Here is a 19,792-nt window from a genome sequence, read left to right on the forward strand (position 1 = left end):
TGCAGATGGTATACATTTATGTAGCATTTTACTCATGCTTCACATTAACTTTTCTTCCTCTCAACAGGTGGCCCACAAGTATCAATTTAATCATGAGGAGCTGTACACTGTAAAGCAACAGGCCACATGAAAGGGGGGCAGTTGAGGTGCCACAGTGAAACACTGGGTTGCAATTTAGCTGTAAGCAGAAATGAGTTGGGGTCAATGCTACCATGAAAATATCACAGCCGATGCAAACTTCTAGCAGCAAAAGCCAATCTACACTTCAGAACTGGGCTGAAAAAATAAATATTTTAAAGAGACTTTTAGAATCCAACTTTAATTAGCTTTGAAGGTTTAAGTGACTGACGACCTTTCAATTCAATTGCTGAAATAAAACTCCACTTCTAGAAGACTTAAAAGGCATTCTTGCAAGTGTGGAATAAGAGTCCTTTCATCTTTGGTTCCAAGCTTTATCTGAAAAGCTCCCTTTTCTTCAAACCCCCCTCAGGGTTGGTTCATCATAACTGCTCAAGAATACTTCTTGTTTAGACCAGAAACCAAATCCAAAAGACAGCATTTCAGAAAACTCAATAAGAAATCCAGTGTTCCCATCATTATTAATATGATGAATTTTAATCAGCTGAACAAAGGGGACTATGAAGGCATGAGAGAGGAGCTGGCCAACGTCGACTGGAAAAGGATCCTAGCAGGAATGACGGTGGACCAGCAATGGCAGGAATTTCTGGGCATAATCCAGAAGATACAGGATCATTTCATTCCAAAGAGGAAGAAAGATTCTAAGGGGAGCAAGAGGCAACCGTGGCTAACAAGGGAAGTTAGGGATGGAATAAAACTAAAAGAAAAGATGTATAACGCAGACCTCCCCAACATTTGATTTTACAATTCAGAATTTTGATGTCCAAAATTCAGAATTTTACATCAAAATTCATAATATGGCACGTAATGCAACTTTTCAGCAAAATAAGTATGCACGCCAAATGCGCGTATGTGTTGCGCTACATTCATGTGTGAAAAACGACTACTATTTCCAACAGTATGTAGTTCTTGGACTACATGTACAATGTCAGGCCTATCATGAGTATATTCTGCTATTTATAGAAAGGTTATTTTCTCCATTTTGCTTTTTCCTTACACAAAATGTATGACTAAGTTATGAAGAAAGAGTTTCATTTAAAAATGCACATACCTAATTTCATTGAAGACATACTTGGTCCAGTGGTCTTCAACAGCAAATCACAACAGTTCATGTCCCCCCCACCCCCTCTCCCCCCCTACACTCCTCCACCCTTTCCCCCGACCTCCCCCCCACCCCTCCCACCCCCATTCCCCCCCTCCCTTCCTCCACTCCCCACCCCCCTTCACTCCCTTCCTCCACCCCCCCCCGGCCCTCACTCCCCCTCCCCCGCACCCCATCCCCTCTCAACATCAACGGGCCTCGCGCTACATAGCGAGGTGAGGCGAGTCAGGGCCAGTGGCATGAGGCGGGGCGGGGCGACAGGCAGGGCGAGCGGCGAGGTATGTGTTTTGCAGAAAAATGTGAGGTGAAATCGGAATCGGGGAAATGAAATAAGAAAGCGGAAACTTTCCGCCAAATTCAGAAGGGTTGGGAGGTCTGTATAATGTAGCAAAGAGTAGCAGGAAGCCAGAGGATTGGGAAACTTTCAAAGGACAACAGAAGGTAACAATAAGGACAATACGGGGTGAAAAGATGAAGTACGAGAGTAAGCTGGCCAAGAATATAAAGGATAGTAAAAGCTTCTTTAGGTATGTTAAGAGAAAAAGATTAAAGACAAATGTGGGTCCCCTGAAGGCAGAAACAGGTGAAATTATTATGGGGAACAAGGAAAAGGCAGAGGAGTTGAACAGGTATTTTGGTTCTGTCTTCACTAAGGAAGACACAATCTCCCAGATGTACTAGATGATCTGGGGAGACAGAGGAACTGAAATAAATTTGCATTAGGCGAGAAATAGTATTGGGTAGACTGATGGGACTGAAGGCTGATAAATCCCCAGGGCCTGATGGTCTGCATCCCAGGGTACTTAAGGAGGTCGCTCTAGACATTGTGGACGCATTGGTGATCATTTTCCAATGTTCTATAGATTCAGGATCAGTTCCTGCGGATTGGAGGGTAGCTAATATTATTCCACTTTTTAAGAGAGGGAGAGAGAAAACGGGAAATTATAAACCAGTTAGTCTGACATCAGTGGTGGGGAAGATGCTGAGGTCAATTATTAAAGAGGTAACAGCGCATTTGGATAGCAGTAAAAGGATTGGTCCAAATCAGCATGGATCTATGAAGGGGAAATCCTGCTTGACTAATCTGGATTTTTTTTGAGGATGTAACAAGTAAAATGGATGAGGGAGAGCCAGTGGATGTAGTGTATCTGGACTTTCAGAAAGCCTTGGATAAGATTCGAGCACGTTATTGGGGGGTAGGTTATTGACATGGATAGAGAATTGGTTGGTAGACAAGAAGCAAAGACTAGGAATAAACGGGCCCTTTTCAGAATGGCAGGCAGTGGCGAGTGGAGTGCCGCAGGTCTCAGTGCTGGGGCTGCAGCTATTTGCAATATATATTAATGATTTGGAGATGGAATTAGAAGTAACACTAACAAGTTTGCAGATGACACAAATGTGAACTGTGCAGAGGATGTTAGGAGGTTGCAGGGTGACTTGGACAGGTTGAGTGAGTTGGGCAGATGACATATAATGTAGATAAATGTGAGGTTATCCACTTTGGTGGCAAAAACAAGGAGGCAAATTATTATCTCAATGGTGACAGATTAGGTAAAGGGGAAGTACAATGAGACCTGGGTGTCCTTGTACGCCAGTCACTGAAAGTAAGCATGCAGGTACAGCAGGCAGTGAAGAAAGCTAATGGCATGTCGGCCTTCATAACGAGAGGATTGGAGTGTAGGAGTAAAGAGGTCCTTCCGCAGTTGAGAACACATCTGGAGAATTGTGTGCAGTTTTGGTCTCCTAATTTGAGGACGTCCTTGCTATTGAGGCAGTGCAGCGTAGGTTCACGAGGTTAATCCCCGGGATGGCAGGACTGTCATATGAGGAAAGATTGGAAAGACTGGGCTTGGATTCACTGGAGTTTAGAAGGATGAGAGGGGATCGTAGAGGCGTATAAAATTATGAAAGGACCGGACAAGCTAGATGCTGGAAAAATGTTCACAATGTTGGGGGAGTCCAGAACCAGGGGTCACAGTCCAAGAATAAAGGGGAGGCCATTTAAAACTGAGGTGAGAAAAAACATTTTAACCCAAAGAGTTGTGAATTTGTGGAATTCTCTGCCACAGAGGGCAGTGGAGGCCAATTCTCTGGATGAATTTAAAATAGAGTTAGATAGAGCTCTAGGGGCTAGTGGATGGAGTCAGGGGATATGGGGAGAAGGCAGGCACAGGTTACTGACTGTGGATGATCAGCCATGATCACAATGAATGGCAGTGATGGCTCAAAAGGCCAAATGGCCTCCTCCTGCGTCTATTTTCTATGTTTCTACCTGCCATTTAGTAAATGAGAATGAGTCAGCAAAAATACCAATATCAATCAAATAGCAGTGCTTACAAAATAGAAATTGTTTGGGGCAGCTAGACTGCAAGGACTCAAATTTAATGGCTGGAGTCCGCACAAAGCATGCATGGAAGACTATTATTCCTCGCTGTGCTGAAAGAGTTCCATCTAGATGCAAGAGCAAATAAAATGAAGCCTCCAAGGCTACCTTGCAATGCTTAAAATCTTGGTTCAAGTTGCACACGGCTGTGTTTCTCAGTAAATTGCATGAATGGTTCTATGCAAGGGTCCACAATTTGCCTCTGAATGAATAGCTCCATTAACTTAGACAATTCAAGCAGTGTTTGATTCTTTTGAAGTTTTAAAATCCAAAGAAATCCCAATTAACGCAAAACTACTTGCAAAAAAGGCAGCTTCAGGGCAAATGAAATACAAACAATTCTATTATACATTGCCTAATGCTCAGACAATTGCACCCAGTCGATGTCTGGCATGTTGGCACGTTGACTTGATCCACTTGCACGTGCCTGAATATTAGTGTACTAAGCAAAATTAACACTTTCTTACTCACCTCTATGAACTTCTCGAATCCAAAGATACCATAATTTTCAGTTTTGAAATCTAAAAACACCTAAACAAATGGGAAAACATCAAAAAGTGTAGCAATCACTCAGTCCTCAGATTTTGGAAGACCTTGTACAGAGTAGAATGTATGTAGAATATTTGTTCATTCATGAGATGTGGGCATCAAAGGAAATACTATTAGCCATTCGCAATTGCCATCAAATAGTTGGTGGAGATTCACCTTCTTGAACTGCTCTAGTCTTCTGGTGAAGGTAATCCCATCCACTTTTGCTTCATGGGCTCCAGATTTGGATTCAGGGATGAAACTCAGAATAGAAAAGTGTCGGTGGATGCATTTCATAGTATGTTAAATGTTATAGCCTGAATATTTAAGATGTTGTACTGGGTGCCAATCAAAGAATAGTTGTAACTTGGATGGTTTTGAGCTCTTGAACATTGCTTGAATTGCACTCATTTGCATAAATGGAGTATGCAATTACACTCCTCATATGACTTATAGGTGGCAAGAGTTTGGAAAGTCAGAAAGCCCACTGGATGCACAGCCTATCTTATAATCAGAAAATAATGGAGAGTGGAATACATGTTGACACAGAGGTAAACTAACATGGTTATTGTCTGATTTCTTAAATGTGCAGAATAGAAAATACTAATGAGCAGTAAACGCGCTTAATATATAACAATGCTCCAGTGAAATCATTTTTACAGTTATATCCGACGATAATGATTAATAGTTCTTCAGCAAGGCTCAAAGTCTGGAAACATTAACGGCACAACAGATTTTTATTAAGTCCTTGCTATCACAGATAATAGTCCCAGTTCAAAGGCATGAGCTTGGCAAGAACAGAGAGGCTTAAAAGCACATTGCAAAAGTGGAGAATACATTACTGAACAAGAACTGGAGAGCAATTCCTTGCTTCTGGACAGGGAGTGCTATATTTTTCAGCTATGGGAATTTCATTGAAACAAGAAACTCAAAGAAGTGCAAGTAAATTTTCCCAATCGCACATCACAATTACTGCTTACTTTCCTGCCCCACAAAACATTATTGGACAGTAAATCCATGTCTTATTTCAAAGCTCCGAATTCTGTACTTTAAAACATTTCAACTTCTAAAATCCAGGTCATTTAACAGGCTTACTACTCCCAGCCCGGTATTAAATCTCAGTTTGACCAGACAGGTGAAACTTTGCATTAGACAATATTCAGCATCTAAAGTCATACTAAATCATGAGGGGCATAAATAAGGTCAGACTTTTTCCCCAGGTGCTCAGAGTCTAAAACTAGAGGGCATTTTTTTTATTTTTTACAGTAAACACTGAAAGCTTTTAGAAAGGATCCAATGGCCAACTCACACACACTGGTGGGTATATGGAACAAGCTTCCAGAGGAAACTGTAGCAGCAACATTCAAAAAAGACATTTGGGCAGGTACATGCTTTAGAGGGATATGTGCTAAATGCAGGCAAATTTGACTAGCTCAGGTAGACATCTTGGCAGCATGGATAACTTGAGCTAAATGACCTGTTGCCATACTGTACGACTACAACTGTATGCACTGGTGACTTCAAAATTACAGTATTGATGGTCTGTGGTGACATAAAACACCAGCTCAAGATAAAACTTCAGAAAAAGTCATTTGGCTTGAGTGAAATTTCAAGCGACAAGCACATGTAGAATTTATGAACCTTTAAGAGCTAGATAAAATTCCACAAACTGCCAAGATTGCTAGATGATTTGCTTTTCTTCCAAGGAGACAAATCAAAAGTAGACTAACGTGAAGAGACTTAAATCTTTTGTGTGTCGTTAATCAGTTACTTTTAAGCACATTAAGAGTACTTTACCATGTCTTTAAACTGCCAGTCTATTTCGGCCAGCAGAATTTCATCAATGAGTGCCCATTCTTTTGCAACTGGCTAGTAGAATTGTTGGATACTAGAATCAACTAACGTACAAGTAATTGAAAGTGTATTCATTTTAAAGGACACTCAGCTTATTGTTCAGTTGTCTACACTCAAGTGCTTGGATAGAATATGATAATGAAAGTGCATTAACCATTTGCTTTTGATATTATCAAAAAAGTCAGTGTATGTAAAAGTTACTTAGCTTTATCCACAAGCTACATTAAAATAAACCTGTATTGTTTTTATACACAGGAGTTAGACAAACTAATCAGCATGTCTACAAAAAACCCAATGATTTTGGTAGAGTGGCGTGGTTATACTCTTACAACAGCTCAATATTATACAACTGTGCAAGAGAAATAAGTGCGTTTTGGGATATTATTAAAAGTAACAACTGATAGCCTGGAAAAACTGTGGGTCTGACACCAAAAGTCCTAAGAGTACTGGATTATTAGATTTTTACCGTGGTTTAAAAGATAAAAACAAGAGTCACCAGTTCAAAAGTTGTATTTAGGTCCGAATTATAAGTTAGGTACCAACTGGAAAAAGTGTTCAGCCTGGGCACTACACCAGTAACATTGTTAAGACAAGGAGTGCAGAAATATTTAGCAGAAATAGAACAGGGATGCAAACTTTAGGTTATAAGCACAGGCCAAAAGATGGCCAATGGGATGGACGGTCATAGCTTGGAGTGAAATTTCAAAATTTATGAAGGTTTGCAATCGTTACTGAAGAAAAATAATTCCAATGGCGATTGATGACAAGAGACTAAATTGCAAAAGCACCAGAAGCAGGAGTTTCAAATAGGCCATGATCTAGAAAGCGCCATCGAAAGGTATTAAAAAATATACCAAATCCAAAGGAATGAGGGAAAATACATCAAAAAGAGTTTGCAGGATGAGAATATTAATTAGTAGCTTGTTCAACAAGCCTACACATGCTGAATGAAAATCACACATCTCAACCTTCAAAAAACAAAGCAATATGGTATCTACTACTTCTCTCAATAGCCCACCATCCAAGAATAAAACAAAGCAAATAGCTGAAGAATTCAGATTGAAGCTTTATCTGAAGGACAGCAAGTTCAGTGCACGACAGCTGAAGAATATCTAACAAATAATACGTGAAAATGCAGGGTACATATGGGCAAAGTCAATTTCTAATGCAGATCAGTTTAACATCAAACTAGATTATTTCAAAAGAACTTCATGTGCAGTTGCAAAATTAGTGCAATTACACACTTACTTCCTTACGAAGTTTTGCAAAGCAAGTTTCACGCAGTAATACCTAATACCATCTGCTATGCAATTGTCCAAAAAAATGACCTTATATGGTGGAATAGATCCAGTGTCAAATTTAATAGGCTAACTCAAAATAAAGTATATTTTAGATACCAACTTTTAGCTGTTTAGGTACAAATCTTGATTATGTATTATCAAACTACATGTAGATGGTTCCTAGCAATCTGGTAATGCAAACAGAATCGTAAAATACAAATGTGGACAGTTGCCAGATGCTAATTTTTTTAAAGAAACACTCAGGCTTGCTAGCAGGTTCACAACATGGTAATGTTCAATTTGTCTTGTACCCTGTTCAGAGAAATACTTAATGACTTTAGTAATCAGTTTATTACACAGATTAATCATTTTGAACATACAAGCTCCAGGAGAGCCTTTGGGTCATTAAATATACACGAGTTCAGTTATGAATTTTTATCCTTACATCCTGGTGAGGCTAAGATTAGTTAACAAAAACAAAAAAGAAAATTAGAGTTATTAGCAAGTCATTCACTGCAAGCCAAATATAAACCAAAATGGTAACAGAAAATTGAATGATTGGCTAACTAATAACTCCAATCCATTTAACTGTTGAGGGAGACAATTGAAATTTCATAGGACACATGTAGACCTCCAACTTTCCATCCCAACGTTTAACTAGAATGTAGATTTGGATCCTTCAGCATAAAAACTGCAAAACATTAAACAAATTAAAGTTCTTCATTCTATTATTCATAACCATTATGAGTTTAAAAGAATTCCAACATACATTTATAAAAGGGAAAGTTCGTATCCCCGGAAGCACTTAAACCCTGAATTTTTAACAATCTTGTTACAATGACTAGGAATGCTTTTAGTCTCACAAAAAATGTTATGATTGAAGAACTGGACATTAACATTTGCTTTGTAAGTAGTCAGAATTTCAAACAATTGAGAGGGGCATTTCTATCAGCTGTTCCAAATATGTACACAAAACAACGCAGCACTGCTGGATCAGGTGAACATGTGCACAGGGGAGAGGCGTGGGCTCAAATAAAGCAGTCAAACGGAAACCAAAAAAAATTGTTTTGCAAGTTCCCCCAGCTGTATTTTAAGAGGTTCGTCAACATTTTAATGTAATCACATTGCATACTTCTGAGTCCATTCCCGAGCTATTCTGTTGTATCTAGAAGTAAGAGAAAAGACTATAAAAGTAAAAAAAAACATTATCTTGTTCAACTTTTAATCAGAGATTGCAGCACACGGAGTAGACATTTTGCTCACTATGTCAATTTGTCAAAAGAGCACTAAATAATTCAATTTGTTTAACTATACAATATGTTTTAGAGGTTACTATTTAAAAGCAGAATAAGCACTTAGCATGACCTAGAAATGCCCACACATTATAAATGGCGATACCATAAAGTTTCAGCACTCACATTTAAGTGAGATTCTGGTTCACTAAAGTAGGAGAGGATAAAAAGGATCAAATCTCAAATATACTTTAGTTGCCAATTTGATGGCATGTAAGCAAGCATTCAGGTACAGCAGGCAGTGAAGAAAGCAAATGGCATGTTTGCCTTCATAGCAAGAGGATTTGAGTAAAGGTCCTGGAGCAAGAAGGTCCTACTACAGTTGTACAGAGACCATACCTGGAGCATTGTGTGCAGTTTTGGTCTCCTAATTTGAGGAAGGATATTCTTGCTGTTGAGGGAGTTCTGCGTAGGTTCACCAGGTTAATTCCCGGGGTGGAGCAACTGACATATGATGAAAGAATGGGTCGAATGGGCTTGTATTCACTGGAATTTAGAAGGACGAGAGGGGATCTTATAGAAACATTAAAAATTCTTAAGGGATTGGACAGGCTAGATGCAGGAAATGTTCCCGATGTGAGGGAGTCCAGAACAAGGGGTCACAGTTTAAGAATAAGGGGTAGGCCGTTTAGGACTGAGATGAGGAAAAAAACCTCTTCACCCAGAGAGTTGTGAATCTGTGGAATTCTCTGCCACAGAAGGCAGTAGAGGCCAATTCACTGGATGTTTTCAAGAGAGAATTAGATATAGCTCTTAGGGCTAACGGTATCAAGGGATATGAGGAAAAAGCAAGAATGGGGTACTGACTTTGCATGATCAGCCATGATCATATTGAATTAAAAGCAAGAATGGCGGTGCTGGCTCGAAGGGCCGAATGGCATACTCCTGCACCTATTTTCCATGTTTCTAAAGCAGGAAAATAGAAAAGCACAATAGGGATGGGTACCCACTGATCAGCCTGGATGAGGTAGGCTGAATGGACTGTTTCAGTGCCGTAAGTATATTATGATGCCAACAATCATTCCGCATTTCACCAAATTTGTGTTTTGTCCGAAAGCACAAGGAATCAAAATAACTAAAACAAATTGCCAACATCGATTAAGAAACTTTGCCAATTAGATTCAAGTATAATTTTGCAAGCAATGTTTAATTTCAAAAGACTTACAAGATGCACTTCACTTAGAATGTGTAGGAAAGAATTGCAAATGCTGGTTTAAATCGAAGGTAGACACAAAATGCTGGAGTAACTCAGCGGGACAGGCAGCATCTCTGGAGAGAAGAAATGGGTGACATTTCAGGTCGAAACCCTTCTTTAGACTGAGTTACTCCAGCATTTACCGCCTCACTTAGAATGTAAAAACAGCATTTCAAATTTAGGACTACTGTATATTAACTACGTTGCATAGGTGGCACTTTGGAGCTTAAATATTTAATCCATGTACTCACTTTTCTCTATCTGTTTTGTAGATACGTGCAATCTCAGGCACTAGGGGATCATCTGGATTTGGATCACATAACAGTGAACAGATGGACAAAAGAACTGAAAAAGAGAGTTCAAACAGTTAAAATGTTCACAACTCCATCATCTATGGCTACACTATAAATGGTGCCATTCACATCTAATTGCAGCTAAATGGGCATTAATTAACCCAAGGTATAGAACCACAGAACAGAGTTCATTTGTATCTGTATGTTATTTTATACCAAGGCATCACCTTCCTCAGAAGATTAAGACAAGGAAGTTTAGCAAGACTTCTACGACTCCTACCAACTTTTACAGATGCACTGTAGAAAGCATATCAGGATGCATCACAGCTTGATTTGGTTACAGCTCCGTCCAAGACTGCACAGAGTTGTGGAGTTAGTTACTTTTGTTTAAGACTAAGGTCAATAATATTAATTAAGTGTAAGACAATTCTGGATAGCATTGTTAAGGCACATAGAAACACAGCATATTTGCCAATCACACAACATCTGCAGCAGAAGTCCTTCCGTGCATCCGTGGTCCAGCTCTGTTGTGAAATCTTTTTAGAATGTATGTCATTTAGCACAAGGGAAATGTCACAGAATATGATAGATCTGTTAGTCTTTTGTTGGAATGCAAGATCAACTCAATGATTTGTGGCGCAAAAAAAGTGCACAGAATCCTGAGCAAAAAGCAAAGTTCTAGAGAAACTCAGCTGGTCAGGCAGCATTTAAGGGGGCTATGGAGAGACAACTGACTGATCAGTCTGAAGGGCTCTGGCCCGAAATGTCATCTGTCCATTCCCTCCACAGATGCTGCTGACCCGCTGGGTTCCTTCAGCATTTCACTTTTGCTTAATGATGTGGTAGTCAGCGTGCTATCTGCATTCAGATGCACCTGCATCAATTTACATCAATCATTTATGACAGATGGGGAGAAAATTTACAATTTGCTAATATAAAACATCACTTCATTACTTTAAAAAAGTCTGCACCCTCAGTGTCACCTGAAACCACTGTATTGCAAGCATGAGATGGAACAACCATCTCTCATCTCTTTTCTTCCTAACATTTAGATCTCCATGACCCAGGCAGTAATTTACTAACAAATTTAATTCATGCAATTCTCTTTTAGAGTAGAAATGACAAGTAGATTTGATATGTGCTTTCAAACAGTCCACAATTTTAATAACTTTCTTCCACCTTACTTGGAAAAAAAACCAAGAGGCAGAAGTTGATGTAGCCTAATCCAAATAGCACCTCATCTTTTAATTAGGCACCCTACAAACTTCGCAATCACCATGGAATTCAGAAACTTTAGTTCTTAGTCATTTCTTATAAACACAGAGCAGGTGCTGGCATTGGTTCTGCGGTATTCTAATTAACAACCTCTCTCTTCTCATTAGTGCCTTTTTGCTGGTTCAATTTGCCTTTATTGTTGTTTAATCAGCTGACCACACTCAGGTCATTTGTTTTCCCTTTAAGCTTTCTGCTTGCTTATAAAATGTGTTTCAGTATAGATCATCCATCTGAAGATTTACCTTTCTTTGTAATAGATGACGGCAGACCAGAGTAGTTCTAGCTTTGTAAGTCTTTACTGCAAATGATTTTTTTTGCTAATTATGCAAGTTTATATTAAATATTCTTGCATTCACAAAATGACTCAGTTCTTGGAAAACATCTTGGCAAGTAGCATTTTGTAACTTAGAAAGGGAAAATGTATTGTAGGATTTCAGTGTCCATGGAGAGTGACACACTATTGGAAAAATAAAATGACCCCATAAATAGAACATAATAAATTGAAGATGAGAGGGCTTTGCATAATTATGTAATCTATTGTTATGGCTTGTGGCCTAAACATTTTAGGTTTTAGTTTTACTGATCTTTAATTTAAGATTATTTACATTTCCTGCGCAAAATGTGCATCTTAAAAACAGCATTTCTGCAAGTTGTACACTACTTTTGAGCTGAAAGGAGTAAATTAAATCTCACCATGATGGCCAGTGTTTCAGTTTTTTTCTTGGAATACCCAGGAACTAAGATTAAATTTGTTGTAAATAACCTGGGAGTAAAAGCTCAACTGTATAAAAATGACTTTTTTGGAATGGTATTGTTAATGCGACTAAAAATCTGTGCGTGCTTATGGGTGCGGATAGAAAAAACATACTTTAACTGTGCGGCTTTTCTTTCAAACCAAATGCTCTGCAATAAGTAATATAATTTCCTCTCTCAAACCAACCAAGTTCAATCTATTTAAGCAAAAATATGTTGTTCACTTTTTAAGCCCCAAGACCATACATCCTGCAGATGCTGGAATCTAGAGCAAAAAATAAACTGGTGTGGAACTCAGTAGATCAGTCAGCATCTGTGGAGGAAACAGAGTCAATGTTTCAAGTCAAGATCCTTCAGTTCAGATGAAGAGCACTGACCCAAAAGGTTGACCAACTATTTGTCCAGAGATTTTGCATGACCGCCAAATTACCCAATTTGTTTTTGCTCAAAATCCAAACACAATGCAGAAAGAGAATAATGAAAATTATTGTTCTCTCATCAGAAAGATGACACCTTGGACCTCAGCACTACAAAGAATGCCAGTTTGTGATTTTGCAATCTGAAATTAGACTTCCAACTCAGTAACATATAGACAATAGGTGCGGGAGTGGGCCATTCGGCCCTTCGAGCCAGCACTACCATTCAATGAGATCATGGCTGATCATTCTCAATCAGTAACCCGTTCCTGCCTTCTCCCCATACCCCTGACTCCACTATCCTTAAGAGCTCTATCCAGCTCTCTCTTGAATGCATTCAGAGAATTGGCCTCCACTGCGTTCTGAGGCAGTGAATTCCACAGATTTACAACTCTCTGACTGAAAAAGTTTTTCCTCATCTCCTTAATTACCCCTTAATTAACCTAGTAAACCTACGCTGCATGCCCTCAATAGCAAGAATATCCTTCCTCAAATTTGGAAACCAAAACTGCACACAGTACTGCAGGTGCGGTCTCACTAGATCCCTAGACAACTGCAGAAGGAACTATTTGCTCCTGTACTCAACTCCTCTTGTTATGAAGGCCAACATTCCATCGGCTTTCTTCACTGCCTGCTGTACCTGCATGCTTCCTTTCAGTGACTGATGCAGATGACAGTGACTAGGACACCCAGATCTCGTTCTACGTCCCCTTTTCCTAACTTGACATCATTCAGATAATAATCTGCCTTCTTATTCTTACCACCAAAGTGGATAACCTCACATTTATCCACATTAAACTGCATCTGCCATGCATCTGCCACTCACACAACCTGTCCAAGTCACCCTGTAACCTCATAGCATCTTCCTCACAGTTCACACTACCACCCAGCTTTGTATCATCTGCAAATTTGTTAATGGTACTTTTAATCCCTTCATCCAAGTCATTAATGTATATTGTAAATAGCTGCGGTCCCAGCATCGAGCCTTGCGGTACCCCACTAGTCACTGCCTGCCATTCTGAAAGGGACCCATTTATCCCCACTCTTTGCTTTCTGTCTGTCAACCAATTTTCTATCCATGTCAGTACCCTACCCCCAATACCATGTGCTCTAATTTTGGCCACTAATCTCCTATGTGGGACCTTGTCGAAGGCTTTGTGAAAGTCGAGGTACACCAGGTACACGGGCTCTCCCCTGTCAATCTTCCTAGTTACATCCTCAAAAAATTCCAGAAGATTAGTCAAGCATGATTTCCCCTTCGTAAATCCATGCTGACTCGGAACGACCTGTTACTGCTATCCAAATGCTCCGCAATTTCCTCTTTTATAATTGACTCCAGCATCTTCCCCACCACTGATGTCAGACTAACTGGTTTATAATTTCCCGTTTTCTCTCTCCCTCCTTTCTTAAAAAATGGAATAATATTAGCTACCCTCCAATCCACAGGAACTGATCCTGAATCTATAGAACATTGGAAAATGATCACCAATGCGTCCACAATGTCTAGAGCGACCTCCTTAAGTACCCTGGGATGCAGACCATCAGGCCCTGGGGATTTATCAGCCTTCAGTCCCATCAGTTTACCCAACACCATTTCCTGCCTAATGTGAATCTCCTTCAGTTCCTCCGTCACCCAAGGATCTCTGGCCACTAGAACATCTGGGAGATTGTTGTGTATCTTCCTTAGTGAAGACAGATCCAAAGTACCGGTTCAACTCATCTGCCATTTCCTCGTTCCCCATAATAAATTCCCCTGCTTCTGACTTCAATCGACCCACATTTGCCTTGACTATTTTTTTCCTCTTCACATACCTAAAAAAGCTTTTACTATCCTCCTTTATATTATTGGCTAGCTTACCCTCGTACCTCATCTTTTCTCCCCGTATTGCCTTTTTAGTTATCTTCTGCTGCTCTTTAAAAGATTCCCAATCCTCTGGCTTCCCACTCTTCTTTGCTATGATATACTTCTTCTCTTTTATTTTTATGCTGTCCTTGACTGCCCTTGTCAGCCACGGTTGCCTCTAACTCCCCTTTCCTCCTCTTTGGGATAAATTGATCCTGCAACTTCTGCATTGTTCCCAGGAATACCTGCCATTGCTGTTTCACCGTCTTCCCTGCTAGGGCCTCCTTCCAGTCAAATCTGGCCAGCTCCTGCCTCATGCCTCTGTAATCCCCTTTGCCATACTGTAATACTGACACTTCCGATTTTCTCTTCTCCCTCTCAATTTGTAGAGTAAAACTTATCATATTGTGATCACTGCATCCTAATGGCTCTTTTACCTCGAGTCCCCTTATCAGATCAGGTTGATTACACATTAAATCCAGAATTGCCTTCTCCCTGGTAGGCTCCAGTTCAAGCTGTTCTAAGAATCCATCTCGGAGCACTCCACAAACTCCCTTTCCTGGGGTCCAGTACTAACCTGATTTTCCCAGTTTACCTGCATGTTGACATCTCCCATAACCACTGTAGCATTACATTTGTGACACGCCTATTTTAGCTCTTGATTCAACTTGCACCCTATGTCGAGGCTACTGTTTGGGGGACTGTAGATAACTCCCATTAGGGTCTTTACAATTCCTCATTTCTATCCATACTGATTCTACATCTCCTGATTCTATGTCACCCCTTGCAAGGGAGTGAATATCATTCCTTACCAACAGATCAACCCCACCCCCACTGCCCACCTGTCTGTCTTTTCTATACGTTGTGTACCCCTGAATATTCAGTTAAATAGACAATAGGTGCCGGAGGAGGCCATTCGGGCCTTCGAGCCAGCTCCGCCATTCAATGTGATCATGGCTGATCATTCCAAATCAGTACTCCGTTCCTGCCTTCTCCCCATACCCGCTGACTCCGCTATCCTTAAGAGCTCTATCCAGCTCTCTCTTGAATGCTGCCCTGGTCCTCTTGTAGCCATGTCTCTGTGATATTAAAGCATATTTGAAGCATTACAGAAATATAAACAAATTGACAAACATAGCAGTCTTAAATTCTATAGACAAGTGTATGGAATTCCCCATCCAAGTCTAAAAATAATTCTAAAAACAATGCAACACTGACTACCAAATAACCTTACATTTGGATTAGTGATAGTAATGTACTACAAGTGAAACTGGAACATAATTTCATTCAAAATCTAACAGTAGGTTAAATTCAGGGACGAAAATGAGAGTAGCTTGTGGTAGTTGTCAAATATTACCTATTTGACATCAAAATATTGCTCACTATGAGTATGCTTGTTCAAAATGTGAACAAAACCTTTTTAAAGATATCCGTCAGTAATGAACCACACTATTAAAATTAATGCAAACAAAGATTTAATGAATTCAGTCTGAAAATAGGTCTCGACCCAAAATGTCAGCTATCGATTTTTTCAAGAGATGGTCCCTGACCTGCTGAATTACTCCAGCATTGTCTGTATCTTTGGTATAAACCAGCATCTGCAGTTCCTTGTTATTACATTTAATGAATTTATGACAGATAAGATTGAAAATAAGGAATGAAAGGGGGGATTTGAAACATTTCACCTTGCCCTCATTTCAAACTTTTTAAACCACAGAAGTCAATACCAGCTCTTAGATCGTTTCCATCAGCTCTTAGATCATTTCCATCAGCCCTTAGATCATTTCCATCAGCCCTTAGATCATTTCCATCAGCCCTATTCTCCTTAATTGCTTCCAAAATGAATTATGCCCATCTCTCCCCTCTGATTCTGCCACGATGCATCAACACCAGGAGCAAAATTATTGCAACCATTGAACATGCCAGCCTATTTTGGGGATTTGGCCAGAGCACCTCGAGAAAACACATGGGATCACAGAGAGAACATACAAGTCCTATTCAGTGTTATTTAAAAAACACATTGTTAAAGATGTGCGACAGTTGCACATTAGTTCAATAGTAGTACCATTCTACTGTCTATACTCAAACGAAATGTAAATTTCTCCAGTGTTAACTTAACTTCCAGCTAAATATGTTCTTAAGTAAATGCTGACTATTGGGAAATTTGATTAAGCAACAAGGGAAGGAGTGACGGCACAGACTATTTTATACACCCCCTACAGCGCCCACAATAATCCAAAAAATAATAGATATTGGTAGCAATGCAAAACATTTTCCTTTTAACTTTGTTACAATTGTTTTGGGGCTGCCAAGTAATGTTGTATTTAATATTATAACACATGCAATTAAAAGTAGTATTTGACGGTGCTATTCTGGGACTGCAACTCTTAATATATACAACATGGCAAAACTCCAAATAGTTTGTTTAGAATGTTACCTATGCAGAATAGATGACATATTTGTAGATTAGCAACTTTACATCTGCTTTCATAAGCAATGTATTAAGGACCCAACACTGCAGAAAACAACTTGATTTATCTTATTTCTAACTAGAAACATGATTTAGTCACATTAATGCTTAACTGGTACTTGTGACTGAAGTTAATTCGTGACTGAGGTGTTCATTTGAAGAGCATGCATTATAATTAATCAAAAAAATCCAAATACCTTTTGAAATAGTTAATGCTGGGGACCATTGTGACCGTAAAATATCAAGACAGATGCTGCCATTACTGTTAATATTTGGATGATAGATTCTTGTTGTAAATGCAACCTAGAAAGATATATAAGGTAGTTAATCTCAATTCAAAAGTCAAAATTAAATGAAAAAAAGGCTTGTAAATTAATAAATACTTGCCTTGGGCGGTTTGAAGGGATAATCTGTGGGAAAGTGAATTGTCAAGAAAAATACACCACCCTGATAGGGACTGTCATTCTGTTAAACGAAAAAGTTTTAATTAGACCAATATATTATCCAAGTTTCTGTTTCATTCTTTAAGGTTGAGGGTAGTGATTCTTTTAAGACTTACCGGCCCCATTATTGTGGCTTGCCAATGGAACACTGCAGAAAAAATAAATAAAATCTTAAGTCATATATTAGCGTTGCTTCAAAAAATAAATAAATCAAGATACATTTAAATATTTGAATGATCAACTACCAAAATGTACTTACTGTCATCTCCAACTGGACCTGCTGAACACTGTGCTGGCGGATCACGGGCCAAATCATTCAATTCCTAAAGACCAAATTTGAAAAACAATTCAGTGTTTCTATTTTAAAAGTAGTGGTATTCAGTGCAAAGTATGCTGTGTAACGTAACGATTAACTCTGTGACGCGATTCCATGTGGTATCAAGGAGCACTATCTATAGCACAGGCTATGGACTAGACAACATTCCAGCTGTTGCATTTGGAACAAGTGGAATTATAACACTAGCATCTACTTAACAAGAACTGCACTAAAAAATCCTGTTCACAAAAAGATAGGACAAATCCAATCCAGCTAATTACTGCTCAACTGTCCATCCTTCATTAAAAAACCATTATCGAAATTGACAAAACACCTCTTGGCACCATTAACGCCAAAGCCCAGAGTAGATGGTCCGACAGAACCCACAATCTTCACCACCCAAATGGACAAAGACAGCAGGTGCATAGGAACATTACCATCTGTGTATTCCCTTCCAACACACACACCTTCATGACTTGGAAATAGTGACAGTCCATCCCTTTTTCCAAGTCCTGACGCTCGCACCCAACAGTAAATACATTACAAGGAGGTCTCTGCAGCAATTCAAGCCAATGGCTCATCACTACACTCAAGGCAATCAATACTGGACTTGTTAGTGATGTTCAGATCCTCTCAAAGTATAGGAGTACAGGCAGTTATAGAATTATGAAAGCACTGACATGCACACTATGATTTCCGTGCTCCTCATTTTTCAATGGAAATTTTGGGGTGAGGAGAGGGGCATTTCATCAACCCTGCAGCCTCTTAGAAGTCATTGTATAGATGTCTCAGTAATCGTAGAGACTTCTCAGCAATCAAGATACACAACTATAATCACTATTTCACTTTCAAATAACCCCCTTTCGTAATGTGCAATCCATCTTATTCAGTTGAACTCTGGTATTAAACATTGCAAGTAATGAGATGAAACACTAATCTGCATATTCATTGTCCAGATATTATTGCCTAGAAAATGCAATTTTAAAAGTTTTTGTTAATGAAACAAACATAGAAAACTGGAGATGTATACAAATAGATACAGGAACATGAGCAAAAAAGGAAAACTCAAAGGACTAAGAGAATCCATTTAAAACCATTTTACATGGAAAAGTAAAGTTCAGGAATCAACCCATGCTTATTTTGTGGAGGAACTGCAGATGCTGGTTTAAACCGAAGATAGACAGAAAATGCTGGAGTAACTCAGCAGGACGGGCAATGTCTCTGGAATGAAGGAATAGGTGATGTTTCGGGGTAAGACCCTTCTTCAGTCGGTCTTCGGTTTAAATCAGCATCTGCAGTTCCTTCCTACACTAAATAAGCACGGGCTGATTCCTGAACTTTACATTTCCATGCAAAATGGTTTCTTCAGACAGAAGAAACTGCGGCCTAACATCGAGGAGTTGGGGGGCTTTCCTGGAGACTGGCCCGGCGCTTCATGCCACAAGTGTAGCACGGACTTTAACGCAGAGCTGCAATCCCTTTGCCGGGGATCGACTGTGGAGAGCTCCAACCGCGGGGCCTGTGCACTTTAACATCATGAAGCCCGCGCGGTCTCTGGTAAGAAGAGGACGACTCGGGAGCTCCATGCCACGGAGTGTTTCAACCGTCCCGACTTGGGAGTTTCGATCATCTCGACGCGAGGGCCTCGGACCGTCGGCTCCGGGGGCTTTGAGCCCCGACCACGGGAGAACAAAGAGGAAGATGCTTGAACTTTATTACCTTCCATCACAGTAAGGAATCCGCCGTGTTGGATGTTTATGTTAAATTTTATTTTGTGGTTGTGTGTCTTGTTGCTTTTTACTTAGTATGGCTGGATGGTAACGCAAATTTCACTGTACGTTAATTGGTACATGTGACAATAAATTGATCTTGAACCCGCCCGAAGGCTCGTCGGATCAGGAGGGAGCTGGAGACGTTGGATGCGAGAAGTGTAGGCTGGTAGGAGGGTGTACTGAGGTAATGCCTCCAGCGCCTTCAGGGTCAGCTGCAGGAAGAGCCCCTGGGAAACAAAGATGGCCAGACAGGCTGACTGGACTTTGAATAATGGCGCCAAAATGGCAGCCCGCGCCTGCATGTGTAATATATACAAAAAGAATTTCACTGTGCAGTTGCATATGTGACAAATCAAGCATTATTGAACTATTTTATGCAATTAAATTCCGATGCTGTGTCAATCAGAAGATTGTCAACAATAAATTTGTTATTTATATC

General features: G+C 39.8%; 1 protein-coding gene across 1 annotated transcript in view; it reads right to left on the reverse strand.

Annotated features, from left to right (window-relative positions):
• Window positions 1-7,617: 7,617 nt before the first annotated feature.
• The window catches only part of ube2d2 (ubiquitin-conjugating enzyme E2D 2 (UBC4/5 homolog, yeast)), a 33,153-nt gene continuing 20,978 nt past the window's right edge, over window positions 7,618-19,792 (reverse strand). Inside the window, exons 2-7 of the mRNA XM_078411512.1 lie at window positions 17,525-17,588; window positions 17,382-17,413; window positions 17,210-17,287; window positions 17,020-17,125; window positions 10,024-10,117; window positions 7,618-8,450 (exon numbers count right to left, since the gene is read on the reverse strand). Of these exons, the coding sequence (XP_078267638.1) occupies window positions 8,405-8,450; window positions 10,024-10,117; window positions 17,020-17,125; window positions 17,210-17,287; window positions 17,382-17,413; window positions 17,525-17,588 (420 nt within the window). The 3' untranslated portion in view covers window positions 7,618-8,404. The remainder of the gene's footprint in view (window positions 8,451-10,023; window positions 10,118-17,019; window positions 17,126-17,209; window positions 17,288-17,381; window positions 17,414-17,524; window positions 17,589-19,792) is intronic.

This window comes from Rhinoraja longicauda, chromosome 14 (assembly GCF_053455715.1).
Source record: "Rhinoraja longicauda isolate Sanriku21f chromosome 14, sRhiLon1.1, whole genome shotgun sequence".
In the NCBI taxonomy this organism is placed as follows: Eukaryota; Metazoa; Chordata; class Chondrichthyes; order Rajiformes; family Arhynchobatidae; genus Rhinoraja; species Rhinoraja longicauda.